This window comes from Typopeltis vanoorti, chromosome 4, assembly GCF_054136105.1.
Source record: "Typopeltis vanoorti isolate ZY-2024b chromosome 4, IOZ_Tvanoo_1.0, whole genome shotgun sequence".
In the NCBI taxonomy this organism is placed as follows: Eukaryota; Metazoa; Arthropoda; class Arachnida; order Uropygi; family Thelyphonidae; genus Typopeltis; species Typopeltis vanoorti.
In genome coordinates this window covers 24,206,493-24,230,082 of record NC_143552.1, presented here as the reverse complement: position 1 = coordinate 24,230,082, position 23,590 = coordinate 24,206,493, and the positions used below count along the sequence as shown (strand labels likewise).

The following is a 23,590-nucleotide window of genomic DNA, read 5'->3' as shown; positions in this document are numbered from 1 at the left end:
TAACCTTAGAGCTCATACAAGCCAAATTTCCTCCCGATATCTCAGCCCTATTTTAGTTCACAATGAACTCGAGCTATTTCATTTGGCAAGGAAAATTCTACAAACAGATAGAGGGGACAGCCATGGGTTCACCGCTTTCCCCACCCTTGACCAACTTCTTTATGGAGACTTTTGAAGAAAAAGCCTTACACTCTGCCCTACAAAAACCCACTATTTGGCTTTGTTACGTGGTGGATGATGTGTTCGCTATTTGTCCACATGGCTCAGATATACTCCACTCCTTAACACACTTAAACAGCCAACACCCCCAGAATCCTGTTCACCCTGGAAAAAGAGGAAAAGAACAGCCTCCCTTTCCTAGACACTCTAATCACTCGCCAACCTTATGGATCCTTGGTTTTCTCTGTTTATAGAAAGCCCACCCATACAGGCAGATACGTTCACCAGCAATCTTTCCCCCCCCCCCCACAATAATATGGGGTTATTAAAACACTATATAACAGGGCAAAATTAATCTGTTCAGACGACAATGCCCTAACCACTGAACTAAACCACATCCTTAATACTTTCTTAGCCAATGGATACAACCCCCAAAAAATTCAAAAAATATTAAAACCAGTAAACCACAACTCCCCTCCCCCTTCACAATAAAGATTACACTAAATCTATCACCATTCCCTACATCTGATGCCCCTCTGAAAAAATAACCAAAATCCTTAAAAAATATGACCTGACTTCTTGTTACAGATCATATAAAAAGTTGGCATCCCTTATCCGCTCTACCAAAGACCAACCACATCCCCTAGATCTACCTGGGGTATACCAGGTCCCTTGCAGCTGTAAATTGACCTACTTTGGCCAAACAGGCAGGACAGCGAATATCAGGAGTTCAGAACACAAGGACTACATCCTGTTTCACCAGTATAGCCACTCTGGGCTTGCAGATCATGCTCTAGGTATCTGCCACAGGATACGCTGGAAGAAAGCCAAAGTAATACACCGCAGCAAGTTCAAGCACGAAAGATTATTCATAGAATCAGTCTCAGCTCTAAAAAACGTTCCAAACCTTAACAAATTTGGGTGCATGAGACTGCCCCAAATTTGGGAGACTTACATCATGAGAACATCAGCCCAACGGCCAAGACAACCCAATATAGCCCGCTTGAGGGCACCATTAGGACTTAAGGAACAATAGTAGTTTCTTATCTTCTGCCTCATTTGCTTTTTGTAGTGCCTGCATGCACATGACATATTTGTATGTTCCCATGAAGATGGCAATGTGACATTGCCAAAATATAGGAAGTATTTATTAAATTTTCATTTAATTAATATTCCAGTATACGTTGTAAATTCCTTAAAGAATTTAATAGTCGTGTTGTTGACGTATAACCCTACAAGAATTAAAATAGGGTATGTCCCAGTGGAATGATGTTTGTTGGGATTAAGAGATTATCAGATGAAGTGTCTTTACTGGTACTGTTGTATCAAGGTGCAATAAATCTTTTTCACATTGGAGAGTGTAAGCTTCACCCATACCTTAGATATTTTTATATACAAAAAAAGAGGGAGAGGCTTTGTCCTCCTGTCATGATAGATTGGAGTCTCTCTTCTGTTATACATCGGCCATAGCAAACTGAAATACAGATTTCACAGTGCCTATCTCTTTGGCCTGAATCATAAATTCTAAGTTGATGAGTAATTTTGGAAAGTGCCATATGAAGCCCAGAGAAAGAATGTCACATAAGACTCGTGCCCTCACCAGCTCCAAGCAGGCAAGACAAGCTGTCTCTTGGTGATGGTGATTTCTTACCTATCATGCTGTGGAAGATGAATCTCAGGAAGGGAAGCTGTGTTTGCTATATGCTGCAGATAAAAGTTCATCCACATCTCTAAAGAAATTTGTTAGATTTATTGAAATGTAGACATGAAATGTCGTCATTCTTAAAATTATGGAGAGAGAGACCTCTGGTGACAGAACTGAAGGTCTATTTCGTGGAATGTGTATATACTCTTTCCTCTTGTTGGGTGATGATTAAGAAACATTGCTCTCCTATGGTTAATGAGTGTTAAGTTTTGGCCTCCTTTAAGAGAACAGTTTAGTGTGGAGTAAAAAAGCCAGTTTGGCTCCATACGAATCAATATACTGTTGTATTGACTTAATAAATTGCGCTGTGAGAAGTGAGAATCTTTAATGTATATGCCAAGGGACATTGGCAGCTATTTGATAATTACTGCTCTCCCTCTTATGGAGACAGAGGCTCATATTTCAGTCCAGTTTTCCAGTAGTTGCTTAAAGCATTTAATTAGTATATCACATTTCTTATTTAGGAAGAGGATATTTCCTAGATGAATTCCCAATTTGTTTCCCTCTGCATACCATTAACCTGACATGGCATCAGTTTGGCCTCTCCATTTACCACACTATAATCATATAATACTATGTTTGTTTAGTGTGGCTCCTGAAACTGCTTATTATGCTTGGTATGTGCTTTCTGTGTTGAAGAAATCCTCCTCTTGGAAGGCTATAGTAGTAATATTGTCAGCAGCGTTTTAAGAAAGATCAGGATAGGTTGCTCTAGGCAAAATGTTTACTTATCCCAGAAAGGGTTCTATAGCATTTGCATAAAGAGGAGGCTTTGTTTTATACCTCTGCTGTATTTTTGTATGGGTTAAAACTTGTTTATCTTAATGCAACAAGAATATAATTTGTCTATTATAATTGTCTTCATAACCAACTGAAAAAATAAACTTTCATAACTATCTTTAATCCAGATTATTTAAAAAGTGTGTTGATACACTACTTGTTTATATGACTTGTTTAATGTCACTATCTTCCTGGAGCTAGCTCCTACTTAGGAGATCTTAATAAAAGTTGAAACTAATCCGTGTAATGACCATCTCATAATGCATAGTAATATACTCATATGAAAGAAAGTGTGCTTTGCATTATAGGATACTAAGGCAATTGATGTGAAGTCAACAGTCTATATACAAGTAGCCTGATCATGAAGACACTTTACATGCAAAGTTTGCTTGCTTATGCTTGGATATAGGATTAAGCAAGGATATAATTTTGTTTATTATAATTAACTTGATAACCAAGCATAAAACTTCACAGGACTGTCAAAAGCATGGATGAGTGAAGTGTAGGTTTTCTTCATGGAGATGAGACAAGATGGCATTTTGGTTGCATTTAAACTCATCAGGTCTTCCACTCACATTCCGATATAATAATGGCAAGGAGATCAGTGTTCAAGGCATGATCTATAGATCTTGATGCCTGAATTATGTGATCATTATAAGGTTTCGGAAATGAATAGGGTTGGAGAGTTCTTCATCCAGTAGGATATGAGAGAGAAGTTCACTGATGTTGGTGAAAGCACAGATTCTTGGGGTATTCACACATTCATTGAAAAATATGTTAGAAGGCAACTATTTACATGATTGATAATGAATGACTAGAGTGGAAGCTGGTGATACACCTACAAAGGCTAGGAAGAATACTGTGAGATAGAGCTTAGTAAGAAAACCACAATGCCACACTCATCAAATGTCTCGGAAATATTAAGCAACTGCTACATTTTCTCTGAACTTTTCCATATGTTGTGTTGTGTACAAAGATGAATAAGGTACACTAGAAGATTTGGTGTGAAGTGAGAATAGCAGAATACGTATTGGTGATCGTTAAGTAACTGATAAGTCGTTAAATGTGTGCGTGTACACACACGTGTTGGAAGTTTTATCCCACTTGGTTAGACTATAATAAATTTAGTTTACTCCTTTATCCAAGTGTAAGCAAACAAAGTTTGCACCTGAAATATCTTCAGGACTGGGGCAACTCATGGTAAAGGTGGACCGAGCTCTCATCACTCCTTGTCTTAGTATCTCCCATAATGCAAAGCACATCTCCTTGCGGACATCTATAATACTATGCATTAAGGGAAGGGCCACTACTCAAACCGGTTAAGACCTTTGTTGAGGTCTCGTCAGTGGGAGCCAGACCCAGAGGTGGTGATACTAAGGCAGAAGCAATGGAGAAGTCATATTTACCTATATGAGTTGCCAAAAGGTGTCTCACTTTATTATTAAATTACTCTGGATTTAGAGAAAGATGTTGGAAGTTTTTAACCACTTGGTTAGACTATAATAAATTTAGTTTAATCCTTTATCCAAGTGTAAGCAAACAAAGTTTGCGCCTGAAGTATCTTCAGGACTGAGGCAACTCGTGGAGGGCAGCTTTGCATTATGGGAGATACTAAGACAAGGAGTGATGAGAGCTTAGTCCACCTTTACCGCAAGTTGCCTCAGTCCTGAAGATACTTCAGGCGCAAACCTTATTTGCTTACACTTGGATAAAGGATTAAACTAAATTTATTACAGACGCACGCACATTTTGTTTTTATTGTATTTTTATTGTTTTTTTTTAATTTGAAGTATTTCACTTGTTCTTCATAGTTGTAGATTCTCCATTGAGAAGATAGTTAACTTGTTCATTTTTTTCCTATTTTCACAATTTTTCGCTTTTTATTTCTAATTTTCATTACAAATTTGTTGCAGCAGTTATTCAATTTAATTAAGAGTCCTGAAGGATTTGTTTTGGAATATAACATCATCTACATAAAGTTAAAAATTGAGTTGAATGTTTCCAGCATTGACATCGGGATTAATGCCATTTTCCTTCTTAATGTGATTCATATAAATGATGAATTACAGTGTAGATAATTCACACTGTTTCCTTATCTTAACCTGACTTCTGGTCAAACCATCATTCTTTACATTCCTAATTCAATGATGAATTAAGTATAGGCTATGTATTACTATATCCCATTTACGCTATACAGTTGCAGCCTTTTGAAAAGCTTTGCTTTGGCACCTTATCACATGCCTTTTCCATATCTACAAAACTGAAACACAAATCTTATATTCCCTGGATTTCTCAACTATTTATCCTAAAGTAAATATTTGGTAATATTTACTTTAGGATAATAACCTCCATTCATACAGAATCCCTCAGTTTGTTATTCACCATGTAATTTTTGTTGTCTCCTCAACTATGTAATAGGAATTCTCTCCAACTCTTTCTTTTTTAGCATGATGGGTGCCATGAGATTTCTACTTCAGCCATCTTGGAATTTGATCTTCTGACTAAGGTTCTCTGAAACTTTAAATTGTCACTGTCAAACTCATATCTCGATATTTTAGCATTTCTAGTTGATCATTTTCTTCAGCTGCTTTCCACACATTGCTGGTTTCTGAGCTGACAGCTTTTTCTACCTCCCAAATCAGAATTGTATCCACAAGTAGTATTCCTCCTGGTAATTTTCTACTATTGTCATTTATTATTATATTTAATAATTTTTAAAGTAATTATTACAGTCATCCAGAATATTCTTATTTTCATTTTATGTCACCTTTATTGTCTCTGATTCCTTTCCTTTCCTTTTTCCTTCATTTGTAAGTTGTTGTTTTTTTCAGTAACCTTTAGAACATTTTGCTACCTTTATGTTAAGTTTTAAAAGAGGTATACCATGAGTAGACATATCGATACAAAATTAATAACGAAAAAAACTCACGTACAAAGATTATTTAATAGTTTTGTTATAATAATTTAATTATATAATTTTTGCCTGTGTGTCACAGGCATCTTCAGTACATTAAGCTCAAATTAAACAATAACTGACAATTCCAAAAAGCACCACCTAAGTTACTGGTGTAAGATAACTAAAAAGGTCAATAAATTTCCTTAAAAAAAAAAATAAATAAAAATAATAATACAATATAAAGTTAGGAAAGATTAGCTGATTTGTAAAGTACTATCTCCCATAAAGGGGATAGTCGTAAGCCGTCGGATCTGTTTAAGTTAGGAGAATGAAGTAGAGTTTCACATGTTTCTTTATAAAGGTGTTCCATGAGAAACTGACTTTTGTGAAGAACTCTTGTCTTTCTCCAATGAACTCTGTGTCTAGTGAAGATGGCATGGTCTGCAAGTCCAGACATTTCAGGTTTAAAGCATTCAATATAAGATTGGTGTTCTTCTAGCCGAATAGAGGTAGATCTTCCCGTCTGTCCGAAATAAGATAATCCACAAGAGCACCGTTTAGAAAAATCTCTACCTTTCTCACTTCTCCTAAGGACAAGCTTCCACATCTTAATCATCCAAGTGTCTACCAGATTCCGTGCTCTTGTAGATTATCTTATTTCAGACAAACAAGAAGATCTGCCTCTATTTTTGTACAAGGGTTGGACTTGTTAGTCAGCTTTGATATTGTTTCCCTCTTTACCAATATTCCATTATCCGACACTGTTAATTACTGTATGATGATTACTCCTCCCGATATTGCAAAGATTTTTGAATTTGTTATACATTCAGGATATTTCAGCTGGAAAACAAGATCTATAAACAAGTTGAAGTACTGCCATGGGTAGCCCTCAAAAAAATTGGTGTTATCAAGTCTTCACGCATCCAGTTCACCAAGGAAAAAGAAAAGGCTGGTAGTTTACCATTCTTGGACATCCTTCTTACATGCACAGCCTCTGGTAATTTATCAACCAGTGTTTATCGAAAACCTACCTTTACTGGCAGATACATTCATCAAAAGTCTGCTCATCACACCTCTCAAAAAATTGGTGTTATCAAGTCTTTAATTAATAGAGCACATAAAGTGTGCTCCTCTCCCTCAAGCTTACAAAGAACTTTTCACTATCAAAACATTAATGGAATTTAATGGTAACAACCCTAATTAAATCCAGCAGATAATTGACTGTTGTTAAAAGTTTTTCACTTGATTTCACTTTTTTAAATTTTATTATAAATTAAAGATACCAAGAAATTATATACTTGGTTTAATCCATTATCCAAGTGTAAGCAAACAAAGTTTGTGCCTGAAGTATCTTTCAGGACTGGGGCAACTTGTGGCAAAGATGGTAAGCAGACGTCCAATGCTACATCTTCCAATTCTGACACACTCACTGCTTCGGCTGTGCCTATCAATCCAGTCCATAAATATTATGAAAAGGAGGGGTGACAGAACATACCCTTGGCAGAGACCAACAGAGACTGAAAGGTTCAGACTTTGTGCTGTTTACCTTGACACAAAACTCTGGGCATTCGTACAGGGACTTAATGGCAACTAATAGTTGGCCATCCACTCCATACTCCTGTACTACTTGCCGAAACTTATCCCGAGGAACCCTGTCATGTGCCTTCTCCAAGTCCACAAAACATATGTAGACATTCTTGGCATATTCCCAAGATTTCTCAAAGACTTGCCTTAAAGTGAAGATTTGGTCAGTTGTGCTTCTACTAGGACAAAAGCCACATTGTTCTTCTTGGAACTTTGACTCAACTATGCTGCTGCACCTTCCAATGCCTCCCATATGCCATCTAGCATATACTTTCCTCGGCAGGCTGAACAGAGAGATGCCACGATAGTTGCTGCAATCTCTCTGGTCTCCCTTCTTGAAGACTTGTATTATTATGCCTGTCTGCCACTGCTTTGGTGCTCACCCAGATATCCAAGCAGCCTGACACACCCGAGTCAGCCAGAGAACACCGTCTCGATTTAAGGTTTTTAGCATTTTGGGCCGAATTTCATTATCACCAGCAGCCCTGCCCTGATTTTAGCAATTTTATTGCTAAATGGACCTCTTCTGCTGTGAGACTAGTCATTGCCCCAATCTGCACCTCTTGGATGTCACAGCTGCCTGGCCATCCGGGTTAAGAAGGCTCTCAAAGTATTCCCTCCATTTGTGGAGGATATCCTTCTTGGTTGTTAAAAGTGCTATCAGAGGCCTTAATTGCCCTTGCTGTGCATGATTTCCTCCCTTGAAGGCAGCGGATGGTCTGCCAGAATACCTTGTTTGCATTTGCATAGGATGAGTCTAATCTTTCTCCAAAGGATTCCTAAACCTTCTGCTTTGTTGTCTTTACTGCCTCAGCAGCAGCTTTACAGGCCTCAGTGTACTGGAAATGCATCTCGGGTGACCTGACCCTAAGTCATGTTTGATAGGCCTCCTTTTTTTGGCCGGACACCTTTTTTGGACCTGTTGGTTCCACTGAGGTATCCTTTTCTCACTGCCTGTCACTACGCTGAGCTGCTTTCTGCCACAGCATGAAAGTGCAGAGGCAGTGACAGCTGTTCTGAACAGCTCCCACTCCAACTCAACATCTGCAGTATGTCTGGGAATCTCTTTGAACCTGGAGGAGATGTTATCTGTAAATTTCTTCCTCACAGCCTCATTTTCCAATGCCTCCCATTTCACGCTGTAAAATTTAAAGTATTTTTGTATTCTTTAAATAATGTTTGTACTTTACAATTCAATATTTCTTCTCTTTCCCTTATTCACTTATCTTATTTAACTTATTGTCTGGTTCTCCACTAGATTAATTAAATATTTCTCGCTTAAGCTAAATGACTAATGCAATAAATACATATAGATCTGACAAGGGAACAGACCTGTACATACTTAACATTAATTTAACTCAGACTATAAGTATTATTAAGCATACTAAAACTTTCACATACAATAATGTTAGCTAATTCCTCATAACTCTGCAAACTACTTCACAATTGTTTTAACAAATGGCCTTCCGACTTTACTACTATTCTTAATGTGAACAAACTATAAATTTAGCAATCTTTGCCATAAATTTACATCTAGGAAAGTTTTATACAAAAAGTCTTACTTGCTACTTGGTCATCCAGTTCATTATACAAGATCCTAGAGATCATTGACACCTTCTTCTACTTTCCGGTAAAATTCACACATGGGCACTTTTTACGACATTGATGATACTTCACATGCGGAAACAGTCAAGGAACTCAGCGGTAGGAACTCTGGAGTAGACCATCACTGCTATTACGAACCTCCTATCATCATTGGGCTTCTGCTGGTGGAACATGGATCCCTGTCCTTGGAACGGTAAGACACACAGGAAACTCCTCGCAATGATAGCAGGAACCAAAAGCCTGCCCCCCCCCCCCTTCCTTCGATTCTTCCCCTTTTATTCTGCTCTCCCGACCTTGGAACCCCTACAGATTGAATCACCTGGATTTTCTTGAAGGGGGTCTTCTCAGCTACCCGGCGGTCGCTGAATTAAGTCAGGAAACCCCGTACTTCATTGACCTTTGCGAGTTGCGATAACCTCGGGTCTTTCATTTTAATCCCATCTGAGTTATTTCTTTGCCTGTACAATTTTCTTATTACAATTTATTCTAACATTTTTTTTTTCAGGTTTATTACAGCAAAATGAGTTAAGTATTAATCAAATTACAAATATATTAAATTAATTTTATTTCCCAAGTAAAATCAGTATAGAAGAAATTATTTTCTGAATTCCTTCTATACTAGATTTTACAACGTGGTATAGCTGCTTAGGTCTACCAGCATTGATGGTAGCATTTGGTTTCTGTAGCCATAGAGTGCAGACAACAAAGTGGTGGTCATTTGATAGTTCTGCCCCTCTCCTCACACGAACTTCCAGCACTGAGGAAAATAGGTCTGTTGAGACTATAAAGAAGTCAATCAGAGACCTTTGTCCAAGTGTATCCCTGTACCAGGTATGCTTATGGACTTCTTAGTGCTGGAAGAAGGTATTCATTATGGACAAGCTGCTAGTACAGCAGAAGTCCAATAATTTCAACCCATTCGCGTTAAGGTCAGTGTCTCCGTTACTCCCAACCACTGAAATTTGTATATTCTATAAATATTTCCATGGAAAATGTTCATCTGAAACAGCATCAATAATTCCCCCACTCTGTACTAAGCCCATTGGAACACGTACAGCTGCCACCCAACATCCTTTCACAGTACACCTTAAAACCCACAGAACAAGTTTCTTTTCTTCCTCCTTCAACCTTGCTACTGCTGCACTGTGGAACAGTCTTCCTCCTGATGTATTTCCCAAGGAATACAAGGGTGGTCTGAAAAGTTCTTGGCCTCGACCATAGATGGCAATACTATCAGCAAGATTTTTTTTCTAAGTTGGTACATCTGTCATAAGCAACCATGTAAAATAGCAAGTCATTCTATCAAGTAGTTTGTTTTATACAGCTGTCTGAAGCAAAATGTTATCTGTATCCCTTGAAATGGATAAAATTGAGCATCGTGTGGTTATAAAATTCTTTGTAAAATTTCTTTTGGTTTAACACCAAAATAAATTCATTCGAAGTTCATAAAAGTTTACTCTTATATTCTGGGCACTTAAAAAAAACCCAGAATAAACTTAAAAGTTTATTCTGGGCACTCTTCTCCTTCGTTTCCAACAATTATGAAATGGGCTGCAGAGTTTAAACGTGGCCATACCAGCCTTGAAGATGATCGACACAAAGGATGCCCAAAAAGTGTAACAACACCAGAAATCATTCATGAGGTGCACAATATGGTATTGGATGACCCCGTGAGTCAAGTGCGTGAAATTGCTGAGACTATAGGCATTTCAAAAGAATTTGTAGAATTATTTTGAAATATTTTGCATGAAAAATTGCAAATGATAAAGCTTTGTGCAAGATGGGTGCCATACTTGCTCACAGCAGATCAAAAACACACTCCCATGAAAATCTCTGAAAACTGCTTGGAGCGTTTTAACAAGAATAAAACCGATTTTGTGTGTCAATTTATTACTATGGATGAGACTTGGATTCACCATTACACACCACGAACCAAACAGCAGTTAAAACAGTGGACAGAAGCTGGTTGTTCAGTGCCAAAGAAGACAGTTGGTTCCATCAGCAGGAAAGCTCGTGACATCGGTGTTTTGGGATGCTAAAGGCATTTTGTTTATCCAAAAATACATAAATATTTTTGGATAAACAAAATTTGGATAAGAAAGTGCTATTACGCCCCATTCTGGATGGCATTGATTCCCCACATACAAATTAGCCAAACATTTAGCCAAAGTGTTCACACATTATACAAGCAACAAACCATCACACATATTAAAAACTCAACCCACTTTCAAGCCAGTATAGAGAGAACCTCTGACTCCAACACACTGACATAATGGTCAGTTTTGATGTCTCCTCTTTATTTACAAATGTCCCACTCAAAGATACCTTAGATCTCATCCAAGCCATATTTCCTCCTGATATCTCATATTTCAGTTCACCATGAACTCAGGCTATTTCATTTGGCAAAGAAAATTCGACAAACATATAGAGGGGACAGCCATGGGTTCTGCACTCTCTCCATCCCAAGCAAACTTCTTTATGGAGACTTTTGAAGAAAAAGCCTTAAACTCAGCCCCACAAAAACCCACTGTCTGGCTACACTATGTGGATGATGTGTTTGCTATTTGCCCATGTGGCTCAGACACACACACACACTCCACAACTTCCTAACACACTTAAACAATCAACACTCCAGAATCCAGTTCACCTTAGAAAGAAAAACAACAACAGTCTCCCTTTTCTAGACACTCTGATTACATGCCAACCTGATGGATCTCTGGCTTTCTCTGTTTACAGAAAACCGACCCATACAGGTAGATACATTCACCAGCAATGCCCCCCCCCCCTTCACAACAATATGGGATTATAAAAATCCTATATAACAGGACTAAATTAATCTGCTCAGGCAACAATGCCCTAACTACTGAACTTAACCATATCCTTAACACCTTCTTAGCCAATGGCTACAACCCTCCAAAAATCCAGAAAATATTAAAAGCTGTTAACCATATCCCCCCCCCCCCCCTTCTTAACAGAGATTATACTAGATCTATCACCATTCTGTATATCCGGGGCACGTCTGAAAAGCTCACAAAGATCTTAAAAAATTTTGACCTGACTACCTGTTACAAACCACTTAAGAAATTGGCATCCCTTACCTGCCCACCAAAGACCAGCCACTTTCCCTAGACCTACCTGGAGTATACCAGGTCCCTTACAGGTAACTAAACTGTCCTACTGTGGCCAAACGGGCAGGACAGCTAATATCAGGATTTCCAAGCACAAATACTACATTCGGTTTCACTAATACAGCCACTCAGGACTTGCAGACCATGCACTAGATTCCCACCACAAGAATACGCTGGAAGAAAGCCACTTTACTACACCATAGCAAATATAAATATGAAAGATTGTTCTTGGAATCAGACTCAGCTCCAAAAAATTTCCCAAATCTCAACACATTTGGGTGCATGAGAATGTCCCAAATTTGGGAAGCACATCCTAAGAACGTCAGCCCAACAGCCAAGACAATCCAATTTAGCCCAATAGGGGAGCACCTTTAGAATCTAGGATCAACTCCATATTCCTTCTTCAGCCTCATTTGCTCGTTGTTAGTGCCTGCATGCACATATCATAGTTTTATGTTCCCAGAAGATGGCAGTGTAACATTGCAGAAATATTGAAAGGTATTGATTAAAGTTTTTTAATTAATATTTTAGTAGACATTGTCATTTCATTAAAAATTTAGCCATGTGTAATCAACATATAAGTTTATCTACAAGAATTATTCTATTATAATTTCAGAGCTTGAAATGAAACTAAACTGGAATATAATCAATTTGTATAATAATTATAGCCACAGTTTCTTGTCATTCTTGATTCACTTATTTGACATTGAAGGGTCATTTTGATTATTTTTTAAGAGAAAGTTAAAAAAAAAATGAATACATAAGAAACACACCTTAGTAAAACTTTAGTGAAGTACGATTTATTATTATTAATGCACATAATTAAATTCATTAATATCCTTTTATTGCAGAGAGTTAAAAGGGTGATAGGAATAGAATGTTGCTCACAGGCTGTTGAGAATGCTAGAAATAATGCACAAATAAATGGTAAGTTCTTATATATATATCTTATTAGGTATTCATGTAGTCTAAATTGTAATGTTTGTTCGGTGTTCTGCAGATTAATGTTAAAAAAAAAACACTAGAATGGAAGCAGCTATCGTATTAGTGTGGGAAAGGGGAGTAGTGCTAGTTTATGTCTTTCTGAATTATTATTCTGAAGCTGAAATCCCAACATTCTCAAAACATTTTGTGATCAAGAAGTGACCATATCACCTTAGATTTGATCTGTGCATTCATTCATAAATAATAACAAATTTTAGTTCCTTTTTAATAACTTCTTTTTTGATATAATTTTGCCTTTGGGCCAGCTAATTCCCTTCTAATTTTTCTTAGAACTCTTGTCTCAAGGATCAAATCCATATAACTGGGTGGAAATCTTCATGTAACCTCTTAAAACACCTCATGCCAGACTGTGTTTCACATGTGTTATACATCTGGTGATGGCTTGCTTGACTTTGTAATATATCCATTTTATTTCACTTTGGGCTGGTGTGTGCATTTTTACACATTTGGCAGTATTACTTGCCAATTTCAAGTTTGTTTTATTTTTTATTCCCGTAGAATTTTCTTGCAAAACTAATTGTGAACTGTATTCGTGGTGTGTGTATATCTATATATATGTGTGTGTGTGTGTGCGCACGCTCTCACTCTCCCTCAGAAATTTAAAAATAGAAATAGTAATAGAGTTTCTCTTTATTGGCAACTTATACAACCAGAAAACAAAAAGTCTTTTCTCTTCTAATAACTTTGGTTTCTCTAGAAAGTGAGAATGCCAGTTCAGAATACAATGATAGGGTGTGGCAGCCACTGAACTATCTCTTGGATAGTTCAGTGGCTGTACAGAATTGTGTTTTATGTAATTAATAGCTCTCCTGAAGGAAAGCAACATTGGGAGCTAACAAAAAAGAAAAAGATAATGTGGATGATGAGGAGGCAGTGCCTGTGTTAGGTTTATGCTAAGAAAGATTGGAGGTTAGAATTATCTCAAATTCTTCTCTTATCTAGAAATTTGAAGAAAAATAAGATTTTTTTCTTCAAATCTCTTAATAAGATCAGAAGAAAAGCAGTTTTTTGCAAAATATAAGACTAGATTGAGGTTTATTAGCACTGAAGTTAATAAGATAAGCAGTTCCCTATGAGTGAATGGCTTCAGGATCAGAATTTATGATTGTAAAAATAAATAGTCCAGTTTCATTGTTTGAATAGTGTTAAGCTTTTCTAATCACTTGATTCACCAAATAACTTCTACTTGCCAAGCTGATTGTGGGTAAAAATTAAGCTATAACATAGATTACTATTTTTATGGCTATTTAGCCATAGAAATTCCGACTTTGTTTAGGAGTACCCTTTTTTTGTATAATGTCATTGGTTTTTTACTCAATTTTTAGGCCATTACTGATGTTTTAAAGACAGATATATGAAGAACATATAGGAAGAATAATTCAGACTTACCTTTGTGGGATGTTGCTGGTTGTCTTCTTATTCAGTGGCATCCGCCATATGGCAATATACATTTATCTGCTGTTAGAAAGGTATGTCCGAATTATTCTTCTTATAAATTCTTCATATATCTTTTTTTAAAACATCAGTAATGTCCTAAAAATTGAATAAAAAGCCAATGACATTATTAAAAAAAAAAGGGGGTACTCCTAAACAAAAATAGGCTAAATAGCCATAAAAATAATAGTTAGAGGAGTAACATGGGAATTTTTCCAGAAATAATACCTATAATATAGATGTTTAAGGATGGTACAAGAGAACCCTACTTAGTCAATTGCTGAAGTGACTTGGAAAAAAAACATTTAGTCTCTCTCACTCTCCCTCCTTTTACACATATGAGGTATGGGGGACTGAAAAGTTCTGATAAATACCTAGAACAAAAATGATGTCAAAGCAGCTGATTTAACCTTAAGAAAGAACATATCTTAAAACCCTTTAGCCCCCATGTTTCATCACATATTAATGTGTTCTTTTTCTTTTACGTCATAGAAGAAGACATGTCAGAGGTATTGAAGAAATTCAAAGACACAAAGGTGCTGGCCATCGTCAAGTTTTTCGTGCTGCAAGAAAAGTCTGCTACTGGGATTCACCGAACTTTGTGTGAGACTTTAGGGGACTGTACTCCAGCATATCCAACAGTTGCCAGATGGGTGGCCAAGTTTAAAACTGGACCTGAGACAACAGATGACCCCAGGTCAGTAAGACTTCCACAGCGATCACACCTGAAAACATCAATGCAGTGCATGCCATGATCTTTAATGATAGACGAATACCAACCAAAAACATTGCAAAGACTTGGGAATTTCCAGGGAACAAGTTGGGGTCATTATCCACCAACATCTGGACACGCAGAAGTTCTCAGTGAAGTGGGTCAGGTCCCCCAAGTGTTTGAATATCAACCAAAAGAGAGAAAATGTGCTGTCATCTCAAGGGATTTTGGGTCATTTTGAGAAATCAGGTGCAAATTTTTTTACTTGTATTGTGACTGTTGATGGAACATGACTTCACTACTACCCAGAGACCAAACAACAGTTAGTGGAGTGGAGACACAAAGGTTCTCTACAGCCAAAGAAGTTCTGAATCCAAAAGTCAACAGGGAAGGTTTCTGCCATTGTCTTTTGGGATATGGATGGCATAATTCTTAACAAGTGCCTCAAAAAAGGTGAAACTGTGACACCGCAGCAATTTATTCAACATCTCTGAAGGAATTGAAGGAGATACCGAAGGGGAAATCACTGCAGGAAACTGAGCAGAGGCTTGTTGCTTTTGCAGGATAATGCACCTGCTCACACTGCTCATGAAACTCAATACACAACTCAGGCTTTCAATGTCTGCCTCATCTGCCCTGTTCGGCAGACCTGGCTCCATATGTCTATTTCGTATTCCCAAATTTAAAGAAACACCTGAAACTGTGACACCGCAGCAATTTATTCAACATCTCTGAAGGAATTGAAGGAGATACCGAAGGGGAAATCACTGCAGGAAACTGAGCAGAGGCTTGTTGCTTTTGCAGGATAATGCACCTGCTCACACTGCTCATGAAACTCAATACACAACTCAGGCTTTCAATGTCTGCCTCATCTGCCCTGTTCGGCAGACCTGGCTCCATATGTCTATTTCGTATTCCCAAATTTAAAGAAACACTCGAAAGGAACAAAATTTTCCGCAGATGACGAAGTCATATATGCAGCTGAGGACTGGGAAAGACTGCTCTCAGACGATTCCAAATGATGCAGCAGCATTATAACAAATGTATAACAGTTTGTGGGGGGGAATATGTAGAATAATGTGTAAGTTACATGATTCTACCTCAATTCCTTCATGGTAATTATCACAACTTTTCACCACATCCTTGTATACAGGGCTTGAAAAATTTTGTGCTGGCTCATCAGTTAGACAAATGTCTTACTAGTGGGATATCAGTTTGGATGTATATCATAGTCACATGTTTAATTCTGGATCTGGTCAAATTGTAAGCTTTTCTTAATGCTATTGCACGTTTTTACTTGTATAACTGCCATTGTTGAAGCAAATATGTTAACTATTTATATATTAGCTTGTTTATCAATCTGTAAAGAAATTGATACATTTTATGAGTGATACAAGATATATTTTTTATTATTATTGTTATTAATGATGCATAATCATATTCACACAGCAGCTTTGCTTAAAATCGCTGTTATAGTTGATTCACCCATTTTTGTGTTCTTGTCCTATCTTTGTTCTGGACTCGCCTTGTTCATTTATCTTGATTATTTCAAGTCTTTCTTCCAGTGAGATCACTTTTCTAATCATTTTCACACTTCCACTTTTTGCTCACTAATTTTTTTACTCATGATGAAAGGTTGGGAAAATACTTTAAAATAAAAAAAAAAGTAAGGAAAATTGCAAAGGAGGCACGAGATATGATCATCAAAATGCTATGTAATTAGCAGACGGCATAAATTTTGGCGGTAAATTTGGAACATAGTGTACTTGGAAATAGTGTAGTATGCCATTAAAAAATAACTTTGTAAAATGTTTTAAATCGTTAACTAAATTATTTCATCCTGTGATAAATTTTTTTAAATAGTTAGCCATAAAAAATTTATAGATGGAAAATTTTTAAAATCTGTAACATTTATTTTTAAGGTGCATATAGTCACACTAATCGTGGGGGCATTAATCGAGGGATTGCTGTACATTTGTCTTATCTTACACCTGATTTTGTATCAAACCACTTTACTATTCCCTTCATTTCTAACTTATCACTTTAAATATAGACTACATGTTATACAGTTTAATGCACCATTTATACAATACAGTTGTATCTTTCTCAACAGATTTTCTCTTGGCCCTTGTATTTTTATTTCAAATCTACAAAAAAAATACATTATTATTATTACTATTACTACTACTACTCCCTCCATGGAGTCAGAAGACTCATTGTGGCAGGTTCATTCAACTGACAACATATTTATCGTACCAGATCTTAAAATCCTTAATACTTCCTACATTAACAACTTGTTCCAGTAATTTGTTTCGTTTGCTCACAATTCTTCATGTAAAAAATCAACTCCTTACAGCCTTCTTCAATACACTCTTACACATTGTATCTGGTTCTTTCCCTCTCGCTTTCTACTCTTTTTATAATCCCTTCTGGATTAATCTGATAAAATTCCCTCACCAACTTAAATGGCACATCATATTTTCTTCCTATCCACCAAACTCTGCAATCCACATTCCTTCAACCTCTCTCTCTCTCTCTCCATAGCCAACATTCCAGTGTCCTGATATTGTCTTAGTCACTCGTCTCTGGACCCTCTCCGGTGTTTTGTCTGAGTCAAAAGTCTATTCAAATCTTCCTGAAGGGAATTAGCATCAACAGTGCCACTTATAATTCTCCCCAACTTTTCATCTTCAGCAAACAACTGAAGATCCCCAGTCACTCCACATGATGTATCATTTACAAACAAGTTAAACAGCAGTGGCCCAAGAACAAGACCTTGGAGTGCCACTGGTTGCTCTCCTTTTTTGAGACACTTCTCCATCACTCAAAACTTGCTAGTATTGTTCGGAGAGCCAGTCACAAACCATCTAACCAATACACTATTTATTCACATCCTTTGCAGCTTGTACACCTTATCGTGTTAATCTATCAAATGCTTTTCCAAAGTCCAAGAATATCAATGTATATGATTTTCACTTATCTAACACATGCATTACCTTATCATAAAATGCAAGAAATTGTACAACATGAACTACCATTTTCAAATCCATGCTGACCATCATAAAAAATACTATGCCCATGAACCAATCTTGTACTCTGTTTCTAACCAATCTCTCCAACACCTTGACTTCAACTGCAGTTATATATACTGGTCTATAATTAATAACTTCTGTCCAAGAACAATGCTTGTGGTACTAATTTGTCTTCTTTCCACTCTTTAGAAACTTCATCTCATTGATCTCATTACAATCCACAGTCTGTTGTGATCCACGCAATCAAAAGCTTACTTATATCAATAAACCAGATGAATACTTCCTTCTGAAATTCTCTTGTCCTTTCCTAATCCATCTCATGTTTACTATTTGGTCTCCAGTTCCTCTACTTCTCCTGAAGCCTGCCTGTTCTTGTGGCATTTCTCTGTTCACATATGGCTCCAACCTTTGTTAGATCACTTTCAGCATAACTTGCATGTGAAATTAAAGTGATGGTTCTATAATTCTCACATTATTTGGGATTTGATTTTTTTGGAATTGGGATGAATACTGATGTTTTCCGATTTCTAGGCCAGTATATTTTCTTCCAAACCTGTTGACAAATTTCAGTCAATGTATTCACTACTTCATCTTCAGCTGATCTCAATAATTCCACTGACACACCATCAGCTCCAGAGCTTTTCCTTTTCGCACCTGTTCCATTGCTAATATCGCATCACTTTTCATTATCATGGGTTCCTCAACAAATTCTCTCCTTTCAAATTCTCCTTCAATATTATTGTTATTATTACATGACACTTCCAGGGAGTTCAAAGACTCATCGAGGGAGGGCATCTACTCTAAACTCTCTGTCTCCACCCACTACAAACTGCAACTACAACAACGGCATCTACCATGCACCACCACCATTTTCACAGACAATCACAAACATCCATGCCCGCAGCCTTTTGGCTGGAGAGCGGATACGCTAACCACTCGGCCAGCCAGGCTTGTCAGTTATTATCTTTCTTGTACAAATTCTCTACATACTCTTTCCATCTTTTTTTTCACTGCTTCTTCCATCAGACATTTACGTGAATTACTTTTTACAACTCCTAATCTAGGGATAAACTTTCTTCTAACATCATTTATTTTTTGTGAACAGATTTCTTGTTCTACCCATAATATTGCTTTCTTCAATTTCCTTGCAACTTTTGTTTAGATGTTTTTCCTTATCTTTTTTAGTCACTCTTTGGAAATCTGCACTCAGTTGTCTAACCCTTTCTTTGTTTCTCTGAAGTTTCATTTTTCTTCTTTCCTCTGCTATTTGAATAACTTCTTTTGACAACCATTTACAATCTTTCTTTCTTGTTGCTTTAATTAGTCTTCTTTGCTGCTTCTATGACTGTATATTTTGTTTCTTCCCATAGTTTTTCTAATTCTCTTCCTGTCTTCTCTAAGCTTTATAATTTCTTTCTGACTTCTACTTTACATTTATAGGATTTAAATTATATCTGATACTGTCCTTTTGTTTCTTCTTAGTCCTTAATTCAATTTAACTTCAGCTATCAGCAATTCATGATCTGTCCCACAATGTGCACCAGGTAATGTTTTTGCTTCTTGGATAGTATACTCCTCCACTTTCTGCTGGCAATATAATCTATCTAATTTCTGTATTCTCCATTAGGTGAAGTCCATGCATACAATCTTCTTTTATGTTGTTGGAAGCAAGTGTTTGAAATAAAGCAACTATTCTCAATACAAAACTCCAACATCCTTTCTTTTGCTTCATTCCTTAGTTCTAAACCAAATTTTCCAGTGATGCCTCATTCTTCTTTTTCACCCACTTTTGCATTCCAGTCACCAGGAGATATCAAGAGAAAATCTGTTTTATCAATACTGTATACTACTCTCTTCTAACTATGAATGCTACTCCATTTCTTCGAAGGTTTTCATGTCCAGAGTAATACATCATGAAATCATTAGTATCAAAGTGACCCATTCCTGTCCACCTCAGTTCACTGATTCTTAACATATTAACTCAAGTTCTTCTCATTTGTTTCTTCACCAGTTCCAGTTTTCCTTGATGCATGCTTCTTACATTCCATGTTCTTATTTTATGTAAATCATTAACACAGAGACATCTTCTTCTTCTGAGATTGACTCTGTCAGAAGTTGAACTTCCAGAAGGATTTGATCCAGCTTCATCATTCTTATTGACTTCACTGGAAGTTCCTCTCTGCTCTTGTACTATATGAAAAAGTGGCATCATTGCCAATTTCCTATCAACAATTTTTCTCTAAATTAATATGTTATTTATCCATGCTCTCCAGCCAAGAGGCTACAGGTTTGAATCCTGCCGTGGGTATGGATGTTTGTGATTGTCTGTGAAAATAATAATGGTGATAGTGGGCACTAGATGGCATGGGTTTATATGAGGTGGTTCGTTGAAGTTGGTGGATTGAGTGGTGGAGATGGAGAGTTGTAGAGTAGGTGTCCTTCCTTGATGAGTCCTTCGACTCCTTGGAGGTGTCACATAATAATAATTTGTCAAGACTCCAATATTATCAGATCTTATATTTCCTTTCTAAAGCACTTTTTACTGTATCAATCTGCCTATATATCTAGGTCTTTTTCCTGCTATCCTTACAAAGAACAATTGGTTTGCTAACCTTCGTTCTTCTATTTTGTTAAGCGACTATACCAGCTGAAATCAGCTCATTATTAGCATTCAGGAATACATTCCTGAATGCTAATAATGTCAAATTCTTTCCTAATATTCTCTTTTTTTAATATGATACTGCCATTAATGTCATCTATTCATGCCCTTAATCTTTCTCATAACTCTCATATCACTGGTCTCTAGTCTTTCATTAAGTGTTCTATTTCTATTCCATCTCGCAGATCTATAAGTTAAAACTGGTTGAACACTGTCCTTTCTTGTATACAACTAGTTCAATGTTTTGACTGATTTCTCTTTTTTTCCATATAAATTTATGCAGTTGACATCCTACAATACCATCTTTGCTAATTCTGTTGTCTACTTCCATAACTTTTCCATCTTCACTAAAATATTTACTCTGAAGTGTTTTACACATTTACAATGCAATTGATGTTTTCACTGTTTCTGTCTGTTTTCATTCTTTTTCTTGCTGATTTTCATAGCACATTCATTACTGCAGTTATTCAGTTTAGTCAGGAAGTCCTGCAGATTTGTATTGGATTTATTTAGAAGTATAATATCATACCTGCATAAAGTAAAGAGCTGAGACTAATATCTCCAATTTTGATATCAGGTTTAAGACCACTTTCCTTCATAATCTGATCCACTTAGATGAATAACAGTGGATATAATGTATACATCCTTGGCTCATATCTGATTAACATCAAACCATCTTCCTATAAATCCTTCAATTCTAACTGCTCACTTACATCTCAAATATAGTCTATATATTATTTGACATAATCTCACATCCAATTTATACTCTATAACTGTAGCATTTTGAATGGCTTTCCTCATGGCACCGTGTTATATGCCTTTTACTGGCCTATGAAACTTAAATACAGATCCTTGTTGTATTCCCATGATTTTTCAATTGTTTGTCATGAAAATCTGATTCTGACATCCTCTATATGGCCTGAATCTAGATTGTTCTTCTTCAAGTTTTACTTTTTATAGTTGGATACTATGACAGCTCTAGTGCAATCATCCTGAATTCTACTCTCTGAGCCGGCCTTCTGAATAGTGTACCACTATAACTTTTTTATCTCCATGTTTGAACATTTCTTGTCAGATGTCATCTACTCCAGTCATTTTTTTTCTGCATTTTAGGTTTTTGATGACTTTTTCTACTTCAAGTATTGATTTTTTACTAAATAATTTAAGGAAATTACAACGTAAACTAGGATATACATTAAAATAAATTTTAATATACTTAAATATTTCGGCAACGTGACGTTGCCATTTTCAAGGAACTTAAGAACAAGGTACGTGCACGCAGGCACAACAAACAGTAAGTGAGGAAGCAGGAAGCTATTATTTCTCCTAAAGTCCTGATGGTGCCCCCTAGTGGACAATGTTGGTATTCTTGGGCGATTAGGCTGAAGGTCTTCTGATGTAGGTTTCCCAAATTTGAGTCGGTCTCATGTAGCCAAATTTGTTGAGGTTTGGATTGTTTCTTAGGGCTGAAGCTGATTCCATGAAAAGCCATTCATGTTTGTATTTACTATGGTGTATTATCGTGGCTTTCTTCCACTGTATTCTATGGCAGGTATCCAGCGCATGGTCAGCAAGACCAGAGTGGCTGTATTGGTGAAACCGAATGTAGTCCTTGTGTTCTGAAATTCTGATATTTGCTGTCCTGTCTGTTTGACCAAAGTAGGACAACTTATAGCTGCAAGGGACCTGGTATACACCAGGTAAGTCTGGGGGGGGGGGGGTTCTTTAGTAGAGCGGATAAGGGATGCCAACTTTTTATATGGTCTGTAACAAGAAGTAAAGTCATGTTTTTTAAGGATTTTTGTAATTTTTTCCGAGGTGCCTTGGATATAGGGTATGGTGGTAGATTTAGAGTAATCCTTGTGAAGGGGAGGGAGGGTTGTGGTTTACTATTTTCAATATTTTGTGGGGGGTAGCCATTGGCAGAGAAAGTGTTGAGAATGTGGTTTAGTTCTGTGGTTAGGGCATTGTCATTTGAACAGATAAGTTTAGCCCTGTTGTATAGTGTCTTAATGACTCCATATTGTTGTGAGGAGGAGTGGTGGGATTGTTGGTGAATGTATCTGCCTGTATGGGTGGATTTTCTATAGACTGAGAAAAACCAAGGTTCCATCTGGTGGGTGACTAGTGTTTCTAAGAAAGGAAGGCAGTTGTTTTTTTCCTCTTCCAGGGTGAATTTGATTCTGTGGTGTTGGTTGTTTAAGTGTGTTAGGAAGGAGAGGAGTGCATCAGAGCCATGTGGCCAAATAGCGAACACATTATCAACATAGCGAAGCCAAATGGTTGGTTTTTGTGGGGCAGAGTTTAAGGCTTTCTCTTCAAAAATCTCCATATAAAAGTTGGCCAAGGGTGGGGAGAGTGGAGAACCCATGGCTGTCCCCTCTATTTGTTTGTAGAATTTTCCTTGCCAAACAAAATAGCCTGAGTTCATTGTGAACTGAAATAGGGCTGTGATATCGGGAGGAAATTTAGCTTGGATTAGCTCTAAGGATTCTTTGAGTGGGACATTTGTGAATAAGGAGGAGACATCAAAACTGACCATTATGTCAGTGTGTTTGAGTGTAAGGTTTTCTATGCTGGCTTTGAAGTGGGCTGAGTTTTTTGTGTGTGAAGGTCTGTTGCCAGTATAGCGTGTGAGAGAGCTTTGACCAAATGTTTAGCTAGTTTGTATGTGGGGGAATCAATGCCATCCATTATGGGACATAATGGCACATTTTCTTTATGTATTTTTGGGAGTCCATAAATATGGGGGGGTATGGAGTTAAATGGTTTTAATTTGTTAGTGATTTCCACAGCCCAAGAAGTGACCTTCTTAAGGAGCCTGTGGAGTTTTCTAATTTGTGAGTTGGTGGGTTGTACTCGATAGGGAGGTAAGTAGCCCGATCTAACAA

At 37.0% G+C, this 23,590-nt stretch overlaps 1 protein-coding gene across 3 annotated transcripts in view; it reads left to right on the top strand.

Moving 5' to 3' along the window:
* The window catches only part of LOC150107165 (tRNA (uracil-5-)-methyltransferase homolog A-like), a 424,227-nt gene that overhangs the window by 288,294 nt on the left and 112,343 nt on the right, over positions 1–23,590 (top strand). For all 3 annotated transcript variants that reach the window (XM_090391689.1, XM_090391688.1, XM_090391687.1), the window contains exon 11: positions 12,709–12,784. In XM_090391689.1, the coding sequence (XP_090247815.1) occupies positions 12,709–12,784 (76 nt within the window). The remainder of the gene's footprint in view (positions 1–12,708; positions 12,785–23,590) is intronic.